The sequence below is a fragment of the Lissotriton vulgaris genome, chromosome 12 (genome assembly GCF_964263255.1).
Source record: "Lissotriton vulgaris chromosome 12, aLisVul1.2, whole genome shotgun sequence".
Taxonomy (NCBI): domain Eukaryota; kingdom Metazoa; phylum Chordata; class Amphibia; order Caudata; family Salamandridae; genus Lissotriton; species Lissotriton vulgaris.
In genome coordinates, this window is record NC_141700.1 from 54,554,910 (window position 1) to 54,576,009 (window position 21,100).

The 21,100-nt window shown below is 46.6% G+C and overlaps 1 protein-coding gene across 1 annotated transcript in view; it reads right to left on the minus strand.

Annotated features, from left to right (window-relative positions):
- Positions 1–21,100, minus strand: part of KDM4B (lysine demethylase 4B) — a 302,619-nt gene that overhangs the window by 215,869 nt on the left and 65,650 nt on the right. The window contains exons 4-5 of the mRNA XM_086947052.1: positions 18,972–19,086; positions 17,764–17,957 (exon numbers count right to left, since the gene is read on the minus strand). Of these exons, the coding sequence (XP_086803178.1) occupies positions 17,764–17,957; positions 18,972–19,086 (309 nt within the window). The remainder of the gene's footprint in view (positions 1–17,763; positions 17,958–18,971; positions 19,087–21,100) is intronic.

Genomic DNA, 21,100 nt, shown 5'->3' on the forward strand with positions numbered 1-21,100 from the left:
CTTCTTTTCGGCGTTCTGCTTGTTGGATTCCCTTCCAACTCTATGCAGTACCCGAACTGTATGATGTTGAGTACCCATTTGTTTGAAGTTCTTCTCTTCCACTCCTGTAAGAAGTGCTTTAGTCTTCCTACCACGGGTCTTACATGCTCGCAGGTGTTTAATTCGCGTAACTCCTGTATGTTGTGCTTGTGCTCCAACCTGGGAGTTTTTGCTTGGGTGGGCACATGGAGCTTGATTAAGTCACTTAGAGGGGGGCTGTTGTTCCCCTATGCTATTATGTCCACGCCCATTCCCTCTCCCGCGAAAGGACTGGCTTCTTTGCTGGTACTGCCAGGGCTGCTTTTGTTGCCCTTGCTGTGTCTGGGTGTCTGCCTGGTGGGCTTGATGGAACGCCTAGTGCAATGTTCCTGGCTGGTTTCCTCCCCTCCAGTTAGGTCTTCGTGATGGGGTGCCTCTCTTAGTACCTCTGAACTGCAATGCCCCCATGGATCTTGCAGTCTTGTTATCCTTCTTTAGTTGGCTGAGCTGCTCATCTACTGGGGCCCCGAACAACGTCTCTCCGTTGAACAGGGTTGTTCAGGATGCTGTGTTGCACTTCTGGCTTGAAGCCTGAAATCTTGAGCCAGGCTTGTCTCGTTTCCGTGATGCCCATCATCATGAGTCTGCTGGGTGTCTGCTCCGTCCAGGGCAGTTTTGATGCACGAATTTGCCACATTCTTCCCCTCTTCGACAAGGTTTTCAGCTCTTTGCCTGAATTCCTGAGGCATGTTCTTTATTAACTGGCCCAGCTCTTCCAGGATCTGGTACTGGTGCCTGTTGAGCGGCGCGTTGGAATTTGCCATGCGCCAGTGCATTGGGGCATTCCGTTCAATTCTTCTCCCCACGAGGTCCATTCTCCTCCTTTCTTTGTCTGGAGGTGGCCCTGAAGTAGTAGGGAAATACAGAAATCCAACGGGGTAGATTTCTAAGTAGGTAATTGGTCTCAGCCACTAAATTACAACATGTACACTTCACACTACTAACATTCATTCAACATTCCCCTATAGGTTGTGCCATATATAACTGGAGGACCATTGAATTTACTAGAGTTACGTAAAAATGTATTAGCTCCAAGTTTATCAGAAACACAAGATTAAAAAAGCTGAACAATCAGCTTCAGTTGTAAAAGTTAAAAATGAGGCCTAAACATTAGTCAAAATTATTCAACAACGACATTAAAATATCAGAGAGTTTCACAATCAGACCAATACACTTAGTCTTGATATTTTACACATCCATTATCAAAAGATGGTCCTGGCATTGATAGATAACAATAGTATTTCCTGCTATTCAAACCAATGTGAGGTAAACAGATTGTGTATTTGATTTGGGTGTCGACGCGTTTCAATGGAATAAATTGTGGAACCATCTTTATCAAGACCGATTAATTACTCTCTTTACTGTACAGCTGTGTCAAATGTTCACCTATAAAAACATAAATTCTATTAAAACTATGTAGAATTGCTACAGTGAGAAAATTACAGTTATTTACAATTTAACACTACATTTGCTGTTGTGAATAACAGTCTAAACCTCCAATTATATTAACCACATTCTGACCTATATTTATGCAACGTTTTCACAGGCATTTCAATATATTTTAAACGATACAACACTTTTAGTCAAAGCAGCAATAACATGTTAACATGCAGATTTCCTATTATATATAGCTCTATCATTACTGTCACTATGAGAGAAGGAGTCTCTATAACATCTCATCCATAAGACATGCACTCATTCTCTCTACACCTGTCTCCATCTTCCTTATTCTGGCTGCAAGTGGGCTTCGAATTATCCATGACTAAAAAAATATTTCATCTAATGTGTCTCACCTTTCCTTTTTAAGGTTGATTGCCTGATATGAATAGAATTCTTCTAAGACCACTCAATACGGTCAGAGAGTTGTATTTAAGAATCTGTTACAACCAGGTTTAATTGCAGGCTGAAAATATAATGCGGACAGCACATAAGTAATTGTCTATAGTCAGTAGCACCGCTTCCACCTGGGCCAAATATGCACACTCAAGGCTTGTCACCTTAAACTTCCTAGTGGAGGGCTGTATCTTTTAGAATCACTCCGATGTGCTGAATGGAAATATTTGTAATCTCAAATTCTGAAATGATGCAGATAAAACAAATTAGGTGTATGTCATGTCTTTGTTACAGCTAGCTCTATATACTTTAGGAGCTTATCTTTGCGAATCCTTAGCAACAAAAGAGGGAGACGAGAAAGGCGGTCCTTCTTCAATGTTCGATCAGATTGGCTTCCACATTTGAGGTAATATTATAAATAGGCTCCTAAAGTATATAGAGCTAGCTGTAACAAAGACATGACATACACCTAATTTGTTTTATCTGCAACATTTCAGAATTGATGAGATTGCAAATATTTCCATTCAGCACATCCGAGTGATTCTAAAAGATACAGCCCTCCACTAGGAAGTTTAAGGTGAGACACGCTTTAGTGTGAATATTAGGCCCAGGTGGAAGCAGTGCTACTGACTATAGACAATTACTTACATGCTGTCCGCATTATATTTTCAGCCTGCAGTTAAACCTGGTTGTAACAGATTCTTAAATACAACTCTCGGACCATAATGAGTGGTCTTAGAATTTTGAATTTGAATTTAAAAACATTTGTTGAGCGCACTTATACCTAGCGGTTTCATGGCGCTTTGAAGATTACAACCAGCGGACAGCAGTAGGAGAGGCATGCTAAGTGGCAAAGGCGCTAGAAAAGAGAAAAGTTTACAGGTTTTTCGAAACTCCAGGTAGGAGGATGAAGTACGGAGCGCCAAGGGGAGGGAGTTCCAGAACAGAGGTGCCAGGGCCGCAAATTTCGCCCCGCCAGCTTTCTTTTTCTTAAAGCGGGGTACGGTCAAAAGTGCCATGTGGGTTGAACGGCGGTCTCTACCCGGTAAGTAGGGACTGATGACTGAACTGATGAACTCGCGGGCGGTGCCCATCCTGGCCTGGAAAGTGAGGCAACCTAGTTTAAAAAGGGAACGTTCTCTCACGGGCAGCCAGTGCAGAGCCTTCAGCAATGGGGTGGCTCGATGGTATTTGGGCAATCCATGAATCAAGCGGGCAGCCTGATTCTGCACAAGCTGCAGGCGGTGTATGGCGTAGGCCGGCTCGCCGTTATAATGTTACCATAATCTAGGCGCGAAAGCACCACGGCCATTACAATGACCTTTAACGCCGGGAGGGAGAAAAAACGAGATACTTTTCTAATTGTCCTGAGGGAAAAAAAACAGGAGGATACCACCGAACTAACTTGGGAGTTCACAGAGTTGTGAATTGAGTAGAATCCCAAGGGTCTTGACTTTGGGAACCGGGAGTGGGGGGACACCAAGTGATGGGGGCCAAAATGACGGGGACCATGGACTGCAACCACCTCCAGTCAGGACTAACTCAGTCTTGTCTGGATTGAGCTTGAGGTGGTTGCAGTTCATCCAGTCCTGAATAAACAACATGACAGTTTGAACATTTTGGGCGGACGAAGGGGAATGGGAGAGATTAAAGATTCTCTTCATATCAGGCAATCGACCTTAAAAAGGAAAGGTGAGACTCATTAGATGAAATATTTTTTAGTCATGGATAAATCGAAGCCCACTAGCAGCCAGAATAATGAAGATGGAGAGAGGTGTAGAGAGAATGAGTGACTGTCTTATGGATGAGATGTTATAGAGACTCCTTCTCTCATAGTAACAGTAATGGTTGAGCCATATATAATAGGAAATCTGCATATTAACATGTTATTGCTGCATTGACTAAAAGTGTTTTATCGTTTAAAATATATCGAAATGCCTGAAAACGTTGCATAAATATAGGTGGGAATGTGGTTAATATAATTGGAGGTTTAGACTGTTATTCACAACAGCAAATGTAGTGTTAAATTGTAAATAACTAATTTTCTCATTGTAACAATTCTACATAGTTATAATAGAATTTATGTTTTTATAGGTGAACATTGACACAGCTGTACAGTAAAGAGAGTAATTAATCGGTCTTGATAAAGATTGAATAAATTGGGGAACCATCGAAACGCGTCGACGCCCAAATCAAATACACAATCTGTTTACCACACATTGGTTTGAATAGCAGGAAATACTATTGTTATCGATCAATGCCAGGACCATTTTTGATAATGGATGTGTAAAATATCAAAACTAAGTGTATTGGTCTGATTGTGAAACTCTCTGATATTTTAATGTCGTTGTTGAATAATTTTGACTAATGTTTAGGCCTCATTTAATTTTTACAACTGAAGCGGATTGTGTTTCTGATGAACTTGGAGCTAATAAATTTTTATGTAACTCTAGTAAATTCAGTGTTCCTCCAGTTATATATGGCACAACCTATTGGGGAATGTTGAATGAATGTTAATAGTGTGAAGTGTACATGTTGTAATTTAGTGGCTGAGAACAATTACCTACTTAGAAATCTATATTTCACTGTTTAAGTGCCCCAGTCCCACTGGGTTTCCAAAGGGCCCCTCTTATTCCTACACACCTGAAGTAGTAGGCACATTGGCCCTCTTCCTTGCCGTGGCCGCGATGATGGAGTCTGCCGAGACAGAGGTCTGAATTGAGGGTGGGTCCTTGGAGGAATGTTTATACTTTTTCTTCGTCCTGGGAGTGACTGCTTTGCAGGTTTCAGGCTCCTTGAAAGCCTCTTTCCCCTGTGCCATGACGCTTTCGAGCATGGGCAGGTACTGGCTCCTGGTTTGTGTGGGGAGCAGTGTCTCTAGAAGGAAGTCTGCCTTCTGCTTATCTTCGTCAAGTTTTACCTTGAAAACTGCAGCTGCATTTCTGATGACTGTGTTGAAAATCCCAATGTCATCAGGCAGCGAGGGCCTCGAAGGATACGTGTCAACGCTTTCTTCCGGGCTCTCGGTGTCGATGTCTTGCCAATCTATTTCCTGAGTCTCCGAGGATGCAGACCCGAGGAGCGTCCTGCGGTCGTCGTCCCCTTCATAGTCGTAGTAGGAGGCCTCCTCTTCTGGTTCGTCGAAGGCCTCGACGCTCTCAGACTGTCCTTCGACGTCGTAGTCTTCCTCCTCCGTTATCTCGACCACCTGTGGCTTAGATTTTGTCAGGATCACGAAGTCTCATCCTGGCGTCGAATTCTTTCTTTCGCTGCAGGATGTTCTCTATCTCGAGCAGACCTTCAGCGTCGAAAGTTCGGTGCTGAGCTGACTTTCGGGTCCTTTGTCGGCGCCGAAGTGCTCTTCGGGTCTTTTTCCCTCGGCGTCAAACGCTCTTTTCGGGGACGTTTTTGGACGTCTTTTGCTGTTCTCCAGCTCTCGACGCTGGGGAGTCCTTCTCAGAGGATCCGCAGGGCCTGGGAGTAGCCGCGGACGGCGAAATCTTCAGCGACTGTGCTTTTGAGAGTTCCCCTCGTTTTTTCGAGACTCAGGGTCTCTCGGGGGTCATGGGGCCGTAGAGTCTCCTACCTTCTTCGGAGTCTTTGTATTATCGGTATCTATGACCGTGTAGCAGTCGTCTTCGGCGGCAGCGTTGTCCTCTTCGTCTGATGATAGCCCCAGGTCTCGAAGGGAAGGTGGCTGGCCCCTTGCCCTGCATGTTGGTGTTGGCTACCCTCTGTCTCGCTCTAACTCGAAGAGTCCTTGGCGTGAAGGCGGAGCAGGCGTTGCAGTCCTCGCTCTCGTGGTCGACCGGTAGGCAAAGGTAGCAAACCAGGTGCTGGTCCTTCTGCGCGTACTTGTGGTGGCAGTTACGGCAGAATTTGAAAGGAGTGTTGTCCATCTCATGCGTTCAGGGGGCCCCCCTGAGCGTGCATTCCCTGATGGACGTCGAAGTTCTTGAAGTTCTTCTTTTCCTTCGTCGTCCTCTTCGATGATGTAGTCTCCTGTAGTCTTTCCCAATATCCTTTCGTCCAAAAATGCATATTTTTCTTCTTCTTTCTCCAAAATAGTCAGGAGCCCTTTCGGGAACAATCCAGACCCAACCGCGGAAAAAAGAATCTGAAGATGGCGCCCAAGAATGAGAGCTTCTGCAGGAAGCGTGCAGATGTCACCGGCAATACACCAAAAGGTGGGACGTCGACGCCCACCTGGGCTACGAAAAAAGAAAAAAAAAGAAGAAAAAAAAAGGAAAAGACTACGATTCGGGACCCAAACACAAGACCGCGGAATAATGCACAGCATAGTGAATCCAGAAAGATTCACGCTGCAAAACCCTGGTTACTCAAATCCACAAATCCTGACATGGGTAACGTAATGAATGGTAAAGACGACAGCAGTGAGCAGTCTATGGCGTAAAGTTGGATCCATCCATACAGAGTGCTCTGGGGGCAAGAAGCCCCAGTAAACGAGTAATTTCAGCCAAGGGGGCCTTCTCTCGTACTGGAGGCTTTCGAGAAGGTTCTGCTCCTTTATCCAGACTGGCTGCATGATTGGGCTTCTCGGGGGCGCAAGAGATTAGATCTCCCCACAATGTGACTTGAAATTCTGACCAATGGGCTTTCAATGAACCATTTAGTCAATGTTTGGACTGTAGCTGTTTTTTCAAATACTGCATCTCTTATCGCTTGAAGGAAGATATCCGCTCATTGGCAAGGGGAGAATTTCTCCCAGATTTAGTCAAACTGCTGTACAATCGCTTTAAGCAGTGCAAGACAGAGTCCACTGCTGAAATAATGAGGAGTGGGTTTGAGGAGGAAGAAAAGGATCTTTAGAGTGCACTGGACCATAAAATCACTTCGATCAAATGTTGCTGCAGAATGAACAAAGGCAGACTAACGTTTACTTTTAACTAAAGGATCCAATCCCATTACAGCGACTGGATGGAAAAAAATCCCAGCGGGTGAGGGTGCTGTATACAGGAAAGAGGACAGCCAACAGACCAATGAGCAGCTTTTCTGGTTGACAGGATGTGGATGAGAGTGAGGCGTGGGCTGTATGGGCAGTTGTGGAGGATGAATGGCACACTTACACTCCTGGTTCCATAGGATGAGCGTGAGGCGGAGTTCACTAGTAGATACTTGCGCTTCTGAACATTGCGTGATACTCCCACCAGAACGTAATCTCTTGATTAATTAAGTCTCCAAGCGCTAGCCGTGTCCTACTGGAAGGAGTGCGAGTAACACCAACTCCTTTTGTTCACCTCCATGCCCAGCTTTTGCAGCGATAAAGTCAACTGCTCAGAGAAAGGGGTTGCAAAACTATTAACTTTGCCCGCCGGGCAAAAAAAGGTAATCCTAGTGGCTTAAAGAGTGACCCACCACAATCTACAGTGCTCGGAGACTCGTGTGCAAAACCCTTTACTGAGGGTATCGGGGGCAGTACAAGAAAGGATCTGAGGGGCTCCCATCCAGGAACCAAATGCTTTAGCACACGGATGCTGCTTCGCGGTGCCAGAAGCGAAAGTATTCAATGGTGAAGTGCAACTGCTCCCCCTAGTGGACATTGGCGGCGCGAGGCGATGGAATAATGACAAAGGCAGACTGTAGCCTGAGAACAGACTTTGGATTGTGTGCTTTGGAAATTGTTCTTTGAAGAAGCGTCTTCAGAATGAGAGGAGGAAACTTGGTTGTATAAGCCTTGCTTTCCAAACCCTGACATCTGCCTTAAAAGTAGAAGAGGGTGGCTCCAGGTTACATGCAATGGCGTAACCTTCCCGGGAATTCTGGAGAAAGGAGGCTTGCAAACAGGCTCAACTTCACAAGTAGTCACAGACCTAGCGACCTCTTTTGGGGGTTTGGCCTGAAGGGGTGATTCGCACCAGGATGGTCTGGACCAGTTAGGTGGGATCCGGAGGCAAGAGCGCCCCACTGCAGAATGAGCTGGGTGTGAACTAGCCATTTGGCATGGCAGGCGGTCGAGCTGGTTTGTGGCTCTCACAAGTGGTGCGGAGATGGATACTGCATCAGGTACAACATCCCGTCTAACCAGGTTCATCAGCTTCCATCCTGCGACCATCGTGGTGCTCATCTCTTAGTGGCCACTGACAAAAACTCGATCCTCAGATGTATGTCACCCTAAAAACACTAGCCAGATGTCTGCTCAGAAATGGAACATCTTTGTGAGGTTCAGCCTCCACAGACTGCTTACCAGAAGTGCTCCAGTGATTCCACCCTCTGTAAGCAGAGTCAACAGAAGGAGGTTACAAAACCCTAATCCCATAAAACATAGGAACACTTTACAAGCACTTCTCTTTCTAAACATGGGAGATGGAGATCGAGGTTAAGCCAAGTCCTGCCTGATTCCATAAAAAACAGCAACACTGAAAAGTGGGCTCTGAACCTCTTTTGAAGAGAAAGGGTTCTTTTCAATCGCTTTTTTTCCTGGTTCTGCCTGCACCACAGGGAATTCCCAGGGAACCAAGAGTGGGGCTAGCAAAACGACAGGCTAATGGCAATGGTATTTAGCTCAAGTACTCCGCAAACAAATATAAATTTGCCAACTTTTCACCAAGGGTCTGAGGTCGAGAATGGGTCCTAAAGTTCCGTCTTTTTTTTTAAATGAGGAAGTATAGCGAATATACCCCTGTTCCGCGATACTGTTTTTGGACTGGTTCCATTGCTCCTTTTCTTAATAGAGCTGTTGTTTCATGTTGTAGGAGACTTTGATGGTCCATTGATAATTTTTGTCTGCGAAGTGGAATATTTGGAGGAGTTGTAATGAGCTCCATAGAGTAACCATGTTGTATAATACCCAGCACCCATTGATCTTGTGATTGATCTCAACGTGGACAGAAAGTTTTGAAGACTACCCCCGACAGGTGTTAAATGGTTGGGCGAAATGGTAAGTAGGTTAATGTTTGGTAGTGGTGTTGGAATTATGGGTTTTATTCCTGATGTCTAAGTAATAGCAGATTGGTATTCATACCGATGATCGCAGTGTCTGCGGCATCTAGTTAGTGCACATTAAATTGCTCTTTCACTCATTAAGTATTTCCTGTGCTCTTCAAGGAAATATTTGAGGACCGATTCCATTTTGTCCCAGTGAGGACAATCATAGCGAAATAATAGAGCCTGGCTGTTGGCATCAATCAATGTATATTCTTTCACCGGTGGAGGTGCATCTCCTCCTAGCATTAAATACTACTAGAGAGTCGGGTGTTAAGTGACCTCTAATGTATATAGGATCAGAGGGTGAAGTTTTATACTTTGTCAACGTGTTGTGTTATCCTAGTTCTGACTAGGTCTTTAAAAATGGCCTCTGTATGACATACCATACACTTAAGGAGTGGTAGATCTTGTGACCTCTGAGGATTAGATAGGGTTTCAAAAAAGAAATCTTCCTCGGTTGTGTTTTTATACAAAGGTACTTGACGGAAAGCTACTGCTCTTGCCATTAAATCTTGATATGCAGAGCCATCGTCAGGTGGTGATGGCCTTGAGTGATAAAGATCGGGGTCTGTATCTCCTTGTGGTTCAATATTAAAATTATCCCAAGCATCACCTGGAGGCAAGTCATCATCTTCCTCTATGGTGGGTGAGCAAGGGGATACCTTTCCTACCTCAGAAAGTTGTGGTGAGTGGGGTGAGTTAAGTGAAGTAGAGATGTGTAGAGGACTAGTGGCAACATCCTTTTTAGGTCGTTGCCTCGTCCGCACTGCTGTAAGCAGTGGTGGGCGGAGCTGAAGATGTATGGGGGCTTGAACCCGCCCCTCTTCTCCATTGGCTGGCCTCGTAAATGCTGGTCAGCCATTGGAGAGGGGCATCACTCTGTTCTAGCCCCGGCTTGAGCAGATTCGGGGGTGTTTCTCTCTTTTAAGCCCCGCCCCTTTTCTAGTGGAGGGCGTTACACCCTCCCTCTCGCCGAGGTCCCAGTCTATTCCTCCTGTAATGTACCTTTTGCTACCTCGTGTATTTTGTTTGCTCACAATTGTCACTTTTGCCTCATGTAACTTAACGTCTGCTTTTGTAATTTGTTCACTCGTAATATGCTCATGTTTCATTCTGTTCCTATTGTGAAGCTCTGGATTTAGCAGTGTCACTGTTGTGTTATAGAACTCGTCTGCAAGTAATTGCTGTCTGCTGAGCTCGTCCAGGACTTCATCAATGATCTCTAATGATGTTCTGCACGGCCCCTCAGTTCAGTGATGGCGCCCGGTGGGCGGGTCGGAACACGATTTGGGCTGGATTATGCTTCTGCGAGATTTGGGCTGTGCGAGAGCAGGCAGCTTGCGCAGATTCCACATTGCGCATTGCCACGTCCCAGTATACTCACACGAGGCGGTCTCACCCCACCACTGAGTGAGTCATGGTGGCTGGTTTCGCTTCTGTTGTTGTGCGCCATGTGTTTACTTTATTTTCCACTTTTTATACGAAAACAGACATGGCCAATGCTGGTCTTTTTCTCACTTCTGTTTTTGCCGTCAATGAGAGGGAGGAGGGGCCGGAGTACGGAGGTGGGAGGCGCACGGCAGGAGCTGTGGCTTCCTTGTCTTTGTTGTTGCTTCTGTTGTACACCATCTGTTTACTTTCTTTGACACTTCGTATAAAAAAAATTTGCATAGCAAATGCTTGTTTTTTATGAGGTGCCTCTTTTTTTTCTTTTTATATACAACCAATCGGAAACCGCTGTCTGTTACCCAATCCGGAGCTAGCTCGAGTCGGAGTGTAAAGCATTCGATCCTGCCTTGCATGTGTAATTTTCAGTGCTCTTTTATATTGGAGCGGAAGTATTTCGTTTCTCTTATTCGTTTTCTCAGCCTATATCACCTCTTGTCCGCAGTGCTGAAAATGGCTTCAGGTAGTACATTACAAGCTAGAGTAGCTTATCTCCTGAGTAGACGCCACGGAAAACCTGCGCTCACTAGCACCAGAGAACTGGCGTTGGCTGATAAAGTGGCCAACAGGAAGGGGCTGCTGGGAGGTGAGTGAGTGGTTGTGCATATGTGGGGGAAATGGCCGCCTGGAAACGTAGCGCGTGAGCTAAAGGCAAGGGGTAAATCAAGTCACACTTGCAGGTGAGGGCGACATGGTCTGTTTTAAACTCTTTTATGAGATATAGTACCATTTTTAGGTCTCGCCTGTCGATGCGCATGCGCATCGAGCAAGGCGAGAGTATTGGGACTTATCCACTCTTTATCCACACTGCAAGGAATCGTGGCGATTCCTTGCAGTGCCCGTGACTTTTAAGCTCAATGCGCATGCGCATTGAGCTTAAAAGCACGTGCACGTCCGTCTTTGTTTACCCGCTCCGCCCCCTCCCCTTCCCGCCGTGTCGCATTTCTCCTCCCCCCTCCCCTCTCTTCCCTCCGTCTTGTTTATTTTACCCGCTCCGCCCCCTCCCCTTCCCGCCGTGTCGCATTTCTCCTCCCCCCTCCCCTCCCTCCGTCTTGTACTCACCCTCTCTCCCATCTCTCTCTCCCATCCTGGTATCTCTCTCTCACCCTTTCTCCCACCCTGCCGTCTCCCTCACCCCCCTACCATCTTCCCGTCTCTCTCACCCTCTCTCTCATCCTGCCGTCTCTCTCACCCTCTCTCCCAGCTCGTCAGCCAGGCTCCCTCTGACAGCCTCCCGCCTTCACTGCCATCTTCTCTTCCCCCCACCCCACCCCTGTATATAGTTTTAAACAAAATATTGTGTATTCCATAATTTTAGATTTTGTGCTGGCGATATACATGATTGAATGTTATTTTAAAAAAGCAGAGTGGAGCAGCAGAGTTAATGGCAGGCAGCACGAGCATCTACTGAAAGAGCTCGCGTAGAAGATACCAGCGTTTGCAGACTGCTTGCTTGTCGATAACGCATGACTGACCATGCGAGCTGTCCATGCAAAGTTACTGCGTTACAAGGGGGCGGCTTTCCATTCAGCTCCTACTTAGGGCAAATTAAGAAAAAAAAAATGTCTTTTTGTCTAATTTGCGCTCATAACTTTACCTCAGTGAACTTTGTCAAACTGGCAGGCGGCTAAGTGCATTTATATTTTGGCAGCTTTGGCTTGCCGTAGCAGAGTCTAAGACGCCGGCGGACATTTTTAATTGGGCAATTTCAATTCTAGCATATTACATTCAGGTCGGCCATATTTATAGTAAGGAAAACGTAATTTTTTTCCAGTTCGAGGCATCGCTTGAGGTCATTGCTTGAAAGATTGTTTTGAGAAGGTGTGTTTTGGGTAGTGTGGTGCTTGTGAAGTTTGGTTGGTATAATAATTAGATTAATATACCGTGAAATTCCCTCACCCACCCTCACCCTCACTCACCCTCACCCACCCTCACCCTCACTCACCCTCACCCTCACCCTCACTCACCCTCACTCACCCTCACCCTCACCCTCACTCACCCTCACTCACCCTCACTCACCCTCACCCTCACTCACCCTCACCCTCACTCACCCTCACTCACCCACCCTCACTCACCCTCAACCCCTCACCCTCACTCACCCTCAACCCCTCCCCCTCAACCACTCACCCACCCTCACTCACCCTCACCCCCTCACCCCCTCACCCTCACTCGCCCTCACCCTCAACCCCTCACCCTCAACCCCTCACCCTCAACCCCTCAACCCCTCAACCCCTCACCCTCAACCCCTCACCCTCAACCCCTCACCCTCAACCCCTCACCCTCAACCCCTCACCCTCAACCCCTCACCCTCAACCCCTCACCCTCACTCACCCTCAACCCCTCACTCACCCTCACTCACCCTCACTCATCCTCAACCCCTCACCCTCACCCTCACCCACCCTCAACCCCTCACCCTAACTCACACTCACTCACCCTCACTCACCCTCACTCACCCTCAACCCCTCACTCACCCTCAACCCCTCACTCACCCTCACTCACCCTCACCCACCCTCACCCTCAACCCCTCACCCTCAACCCCTCACCCTCACACAGTGCAATAGGTCTCGGAGCATTTGAGTTAGAGCTTTTAGAATTGTTTATGGCTTTTTTTATTTGTAATTCTTTAGCATTGGCTACAGGAAACAAAAATGCTAAAGATTTACAAAAAAAACCCATAAACAATTCTAAAAGCACTAACTCTAATGCTGCGAGACCTATTGCATTTCCAATGCTTGTTATTATAGTCAATTTTCATTTTTTTGAAGAATGCAGTTCTACCGCTTATATTTGTCCATCGCCCTCCCATTTAGTTGTTCCCCAAATCCTTTTTGTTTCGAGAAAGTGAGGTCCTGTCGTTGTGGTTAGAGACATAGTAAAGTGACAACTTGAAACCTGCGTTGTGTGTGTGGGGTTCTGTGTGCGAGTGTGGTTCTGCGTGTGTGCAGTTCTGTGTGTGTGTGTGTGCAGTTCTGTGTGTGTGTGTGCGGTTCTGTGTGTGTGTGTGCGGTTCTGTCTGTGTGTGCGGTTCTGTCTGTGTGTGCGGTTCTGTCTGTGTGTGCGGTTCTGTCTGTGTGCGCGGTTCTGTGTGGTTCTGTGTGTGTGTGGTTCTGTGTGTGTGTGTGTGGTTCTGTGTGTGTGTGGTTCTGTGTGTGTGTGGTTCTGTGTGTGTGTGGTTCTGTCTGTGTGGTTCTGTCTGTGTGGTTCTGTCTGTGTGGTTCTGTCTGTGTGGTTCTGTCTGTGTGGTTCTGTCTGTGTGGTTCTGTCTGTGTGGTTCTGTCTGTGTGGTTCTGTCTGTGTGGTTCTGTCTGTGTGGTTCTGTCTGTGTGGTTCTGTCTGTGTGTGTGTGTGGTTCTGTCTGTGTGTGTGTGTGGTTCTGTCTGTGTGTGTGTGGTTCTGTCTGTGTGTGCGTGGTTCTGTCTGTGTGTGCGTGGTTCTGTCTGTGTGTGTGGTTCTGTGTGGTTCTGTCTGTGTGTGCGTGGTTCTGTCTGTGTGTGCGTGGTTCTGTCTGTGTGTGTGTGGTTCTGTGTGTGCGTGGTTCTGTGTGTGCGTGGTTCTGTGTGTGTGTGGTTCTGTGTGTGTGTGGTTCTGTGTCTGTGTGGTTCTGTGTCTGTGTGGTTCTGTCTGTGTGGTTCTGTCTGTGTGGTTCTGTCTGTGTGGTTCTGTCTGTGTGGTTCTGTCTGTGTGGTTCTGTCTGTGTGGTTCTGTCTGTGTGGTTCTGTCTGTGTGTGTGTGCGTGGTTCTGTCTGTGTGTGCGTGGTTCTGTCTGTGTGTGCGTGGTTCTGTCTGTGTGTGCGTGGTTCTGTCTGTGTGTGTGGTTCTGTGTGGTTCTGTCTGTGTGTGCGTGGTTCTGTGTGCGTGGTTCTGTCTGTGTGTGCGTGGTTCTGTGTGTGTGTGCGTGGTTCTGTGTGTGTGTGCGTGGTTCTGTGTGTGTGTGCGTGGTTCTGTGTGTGTGGTTCTGTGTGTGTGGTTCTGTGTGTGTGGTTCTGTGTGTGTGTGGTTCTGTGTGTGTGTGGTTCTGTGTGTGTGTGGTTCTGTCTGTTGCTCTGTGTGGGTGCAAATGCAATAGGTCTCGCATTTGCGAGAGATTACGCTATTGGCATTGTAAATGACAATGCCATTTATTTATCTATTTTCAAAACCAACACATGAATAAAAATGTTGTCAATTACAATGTCAATAGCTCTAACTTTTGCAAAGGCGAGGCCGTTGCATTGTAAATGCTTGTTCTTTGGTGGCTGCAGAGGAACATCTAAAGCCTCTTGAAAGTAAAACTTTTTAAAAAAATAAAGAGGCTTTGCTGGCTGAAGAATTATTTTCTTTGTTCCAGGCTGAATTTGGAGAGTTCTTTGCCTGAGATCGAGCCGTTCCTGCATTACTTCTAGGATCGGTTCCGGTGGAGATTTTGATCCTGAAGGGAAACATTTCAGAGCCAGAGGATAATTTGTTTTCAGTGCCGTTGTGCTCTGTTCGAAATCACCATGCTTTTTATTTTGGTGCTGAAACAGATGATCGAGGGCCTATGGGTCCCAATTCGGAGGATGGGGAGGAGGCTTCTGCTGTAGGGCGGACTTGGGAGTTTAACCAAAGGGCAGGGCTTCAGTGTCAGTAAGCACCATGGCCTTTTTGCTGTGGCGCCCCAGAAGCAGTCTTTTCCAAGAGTGCCAATGTTTTGGGCTTTGGATCAGGGGTAAGTGTACTCACTGTCCGATGTGTGTGTGCAGGTTGGAAGGTGACCAAATATTGTTCTTAGTCAGACTCAGACTTATGTTCCGACAGGAATCCCTTCAGTGCAGCCAATGCTTCCTCCTCATCCTCTTGTTGTCGTCCAAAAATATCCGGTACATCATCCACTTTTTTCCGCTGCATCTCTTGGCATCTGGTGCATCGATCTCCAAGACTTTTCTTCTATCGTAAATAACTTAAAAGCTTCACAGCTTTCCTCTCTATGATTAGAGAGGCATAAATCACAGACTGAATGTAAGTCGGTATCGGGATATTTAGAATGACAATAAGGACAGAAACTCAACGGAGTACGTTCCATTAGAAGGTCATTCTCGGATAAAGTCAAAGTGACTGTAGGCCAAGGCGGAGAGTCGAAAACCTGCGACGCAGAAGGGTAATGGCTCGGAACGGAAGTGTAACTACACGATTGAGACTGATTCTGTACTACCCAACTGAAGGAAGCCTGAAAGATTCACGAACCGGAGCGGGAGAGATTACATCCGAACAAGTCAACGGAAAAAAAAAAAACTGGCAATAGAGTTGATGACCATGCAAAGTATTACCAAGAGGAGTCACATAGCCTCGTGATTCGAAGAAAGCTTCTTGGAACAAAAATCAACTTGAAATCATCGGAGCCCAACACTAGGCGGCGGACTTATTCACGGCATGTGTATCTACCACACATGTCTTGTATATAATGTTGAGGACATTCAGATGTTTTGCGCTCCTCACCATTTCAACTGCCATACCTTTGTTGTAGCAAAAAAAGAGCCATCCATTTTTAAATACACCAACCTGACGATACTCTGTCTGGGTCCCAAACCTCCCAAATTCTGCTGCTGTAAATCAGGACTACTAAGTTTCACTTCCCTGAAAGAATCAGTGTTCAAAGCATGTTCGAGGCACCGGAACACCAGTGTCAAACGGCAGCTCACTCCAGACACCGCCCAGTAACTCCTGTCCTGAAACCTGAGAAAAGGCTTCAAATTCGCTGCATTAATTTCTTTGTTGTTAAAGCACCAGATAAAATTTGCGGATTCTACACCATCTGTTGCCTCTGACCATTTTTATGGAAGCCCAGGAGTAGCAGGTTTTATGGTTCTCAGCCTTGTCATTCAGATATTAATTTTTAAGTTGTAACTATACTGTGTGTAAATGTAGCCTTTTCGTGTGCTGTTCATCTGCGATCTACTTTCTTTAGAAAATCTTTTCTCTTTCAAGCACCAGAATTGAAGCGGCCTACTCTTTCATAAAAAAATATTTCTGCATGCTCGCAAACATGTTATGTACAGAACTAGTCAGCTAATAAACTTTTTACTCTACTGCAATTACTCTATTCGCCACTGGGTGTCAGGCAAGCTGCACTGTACAAGATACACTATTAACAGCTACGGTTTATTTTCTCGACAAGGCCAAGACTGCAGCGGTACAATGGCCGAAGCGTTGGTGGGGGTAATTGACCCACTTTCAGCAAATCGAGCATGCAGGGATAGGACTCAGGCAGCCTCAATATTTACTTTTATCATACCACAGTCCTTGCGCTTAGAACTAGACACTGTTATACAATCATCAACTATGCCACCTTGGGGCTGCATCTCTCATCTCCTGCATAGTGTACACAGCAAAATGATTTTTTTTAATGGCGAGTTAATACACATTATGGTAGTAGGGCTATTAACAAAATGATAAAGGAAATAAACTAGCTAATACCACAAGTTCTTGACTTTTGTTCGGTCTATCACTTCTGGGCTTTCTCTGTACACTCTATGGAACTAGGTACTTACCTGTGGCAACAGGTTAGCTTGACTGGCTTTGCACTCTTCCTCTTCCACCATCGAGTGTCTGAGTCCATCATTTTAATTCCAAAGGTATTTCTGAGGGTGTTGATTACCAGAGTAAATACTTTTCATCACATCTTGTAGCGCTGGCTCACAAAGCTCTAGTAGGAGACCACTGGCTCAGGTTTGAATTTCCTGCGCTTGACTTTGGATGCATCGCAGTGATACCATGGAAAGACTCATCAATGCATCACATCGTTGATAAAAGGGGCCACTGTGGTGCCTCCTCTCAATGGAACATAAAAAATTAAAGTAACACCAACTTATACAGCGGCTGCTGCCAATCCGACATGGGGAGCAATGCGGGGGAGAATCACTTCTTTTGTTGCTGGTCGCTGATATGATCTGCTCCAGCGCTGCGCCTCGTTGCTCCCGGCACTCCCATCCCCAGGAGCACAGGCTCCCAGACTCCCCACACAAACCCAATGTGCTCTCATGCTATTACTCCCAGCATGAGAGCAGCGCTGGGATTGGGCAGAGCAGACCGGTCTCATGCTCCAGCAGTGACTGGGAGCATGTGCCCTGAACACTGCGGATATCTCCAAGGAACAGCCTGGAGATATCCAAAGACGCATGTCCGTTTGGACGGTCAAACTGGCGAGCGCACTTTCAGTGCCTACCACTCCTCCTCCCCCCTACTGCCGACGTCACATGGCCCAATTCCACCCTAGACTTGCGGATTGGAGTTCAAAATAAAAGGACAATAAAACAGTTGTATTGTTTTTCTGCCTGCTGCGTTTCAGCAGTGGGCCAACACTCCTCCGCCATAGCAGAGGAGCGTCGCCATCTTCCCGAAAGGACAAAACGCTAAAGAGAAAGTGCTAGTTTCAGAGGAAAACTGGCTTGTTAAATGGAGTTCCAATTGGGTGGAAAGGACATTGGGATCAGGGAAGGGCCTCACCAAGACTTGGGCTCTCCGAAGTGCAGGTAGTTGATGCTGTAGAGATCCATGTCCTCCGTGTGCCAGGCGAAGGTCGTCTTCCACATGCCGAAGTATAAGTAGGGGGTGTTGACCCCCTCAATGATAATCTCACACTCGTGCTCCACCATGTCCAGCAGGGTGTTGAGGCTGCCAATATTCCACTGATCGATACCCTAAAAAGCAGAACAGAGCAACAGATGAGCCCAAACTGCAATGGCATAGGATTGGCATATTGAGAGGAAAATAATCCACCACAAACACACAGAATGTAGCAACTGTCCACTGCCTCACGCTGGGGTGATGACCACAAAGCCCTTTCTTTAAAGTCATAAAGTTGCCATCTCACAAGTTTCACATGAACAGCACAAGCGATGAGCTCCTAGTTTAACATAAAGGTAATTGCGCAACACTCACAAATGGAAGGGTTTCTAAGCACCTGACACAAGTTAAAGGCACAAAGGAGAAAATACACTTCCAGGGAGGCAGGGGGTGTAAAATATCACAATTATTAATGCAGACGACACCAATGCTGTGGCTATTCGAGACTACAGGCAGACACTGCTGTGTCAGGCAGTCATTACTTTCATGTTGCCAATGATTTGCTCATGTTCGACAGAGTATCCACGGACTGAGTTTGCTTAGTAATAAAAGATGCCCTCCTTAGAAATACAGTTTTGCTTTCAATACAATTTGTAATGCTTAGAAACAGCAGGTGAGCAACTCTACCAATCTGCAGCAGAGTACCTGTGTCTCGTTTTCACTTATGGATATCTTTATGGGAGAGATGAGGACACTGCTAAAAAGGAAGGGGGTGAGACACAGACCACCAGGGGTTGAGAAATCAGATAAACCTGGTCCTACCGCAGAAACACCTGGGCTGTGCAACTGCGGGTGGCCAGTGCTAAACCATCCCTTGTCATACAAGCCATTCCACTATGAACAGATGGCTGGCCACTAAAGAAGGCCTTAACCTCAGTCTCCCCAAGTAGATCTGCATTTATTCTTAATTCCTACTGACCTTCCTGTGACCTCACCTGCAAGGCCTCTATTCACGTCAATGGCCCCTATGCAAAACACCTTGTTTGCAGGCCAGGGAGCTATGCTGACAACACAATCGCAGATGTGCGGAACTGCATTCACACTGCTCTTGGAAACATACCATAATTGTGACCAGACTGGTTACTTACTTTGTCATACAAAGAGCCGCTAATGTCAGCTCCATAAATAGGTGACACAAATGTCAGATTCTTCCAATATTTACGCTCGAGGTCATCAAAGTCTTGGTGGCGGGGAGTGCAGTATCTGAAAAACATGAAAAACAAGAACTCAGAGCATATGGTGGCATAACTTACTCCACGTAGACGCACTGCGTAGCCAGAAATCTATAGATTTGCCTTACAGCGGTACATAAAACCTCTCCCAACTATGTTTAAAATAAGAGTATTGCCTAGACTGTAAAATTGCATTCAGCAACCTCCAATAGCCTAACATATGCAGCCATCTGGCTGGACAGAACTATGAAGGCATGAATAACGTACTGGAACAAGTCACTGCCTCTCCATGTTATATTGGGAATTCTGTCAATCTTACAAACCAATATCCATTAATGAGCAGGTCTGAAAAAGGTGCACACCATATTTATACCGTGGGCAACACGGCAGTATAAAAAGGGAATTTATTCAGGCCAATCCCTTCCCCTACAAAGCACCTGGCTACCTCCAGAAAAGCTGGAGTCAGGATTTTAAAAAAAGAGGCGGAAGCGAATTAAAGGAGGAAAAAATTGAGAAATTGAATTTAGACATGAGATGGGGTAAACTCAGTAAGGAAGAAAAACAATGCGTACCATCTCTCCTACTATGCCACGAGGGTTGAAGGTCCATCCTGATATTAGTGACTCCAGTAGGCCCTTTTCCCCTCGCTACTTCTGTTATCTCCACAGTGAAGCTTCCCTGAAGAGCAAGCAGTGGAGGACTCTCCAGGGAATACACTGCCACTGTGGCGCTCCCCTGGTGAGCCCTCCGCTCACAACTCATGTAAGCAGTAGAGGAATCTCCAAGGAACACACCGCCACAGTGGAGCTACCCTGAAGAGCCCCCCCTCACCACTTCTGTAAGCAGTGGAGAACTCTCCAAGAAATACACCGCCACTGTGGAGCTCCCCTGAAGAGCCCCCCCTCACCACTTCTGTAAGCAGTGGAGGACTCTCCAAGGAACACACCTCCACAGTGGAGCTCCCCTGAAGAGCAAACAGTGGAGGACTCTTCGGGGAATACACTGCCACAGTGGCACTCCCCTGAAGAGCCCTCCGCACTTCTGTAAGCAGTGGAGGAGTCTCCAAGGGTCAAACGTTCACAGTGGAGCTCCCCTGAAGAGCCCCCCTCACCACTCCTGTAAGCAGTGGAGGACTCTCCAAGGATCACACCTCCACAGTGGAGCTCCCCTGAAGAGCAAGCAGTGGAGTACTCTCCAGGGAATACACTGTCACAGTGGAGCTCCCCAGAGGAGCCCTCACCCTACCCACTTCTGTTAGCAGTGGAGGACTCTCCAAGGAACACACTGCCACCGTGGAGCTCCCCTGAAGAGCAAGAAGAGGAGGAAGACTCTCCAGGGAATACACTGCCACAGTGGAGCTCCCCTGAAGAGCCCCCCTCACAAATGCAGGGATGCTCCATCCCCTCCAAGATGTCCAGTTACTTACTATAGACCCACTATCCTGCCACAGATATCCTTTCTCCATTTCTTCCCTCTCTTCAAGTCCATTATTCAACATAACACCTAAGACGCAGCATTTTAAATCCTGCTCTTGTGCAGCACTCACTGCTGTACAGCTAGTGTCACTCTTGATAATATCACGAGTGGTGCACAGACAAATGAAAATAAACCCTTTTGTATCAGCAGGAACCTGACACTTTAAGCTATTAAACTTTGAACACTGCATGGGTGTGTTTGTTTATTTAATTAAAGGGAAGTATATTGTAATGGTGTTTAGAGGTCTGATGGACAACCCAATAATTATAGGCCTCCACCCCCTCATCACACTTTTGTACAAAAAGTGTGACACTATAACGCCTGACCTTTTAAAAATGACATGCCGATGACAAAAGACCAAACATTGCACCTTTCAGAGAAAAGATTGAACAGTAATGAGTTTAAAGGGCTAAGTTGCCCTGGTACAAGTACATAGAAATAGCTTGAATTCCTGGCAAGCCGCCGGCCCAATTTAGAGTGAAATCCGGAAGCCCGGCAGAGTCATGCCTGTTGTGGGGCGGGACTTCCGCAGGAAGCCCGCGCTCACAGAGTGGCTGGCCGAGAGGAAA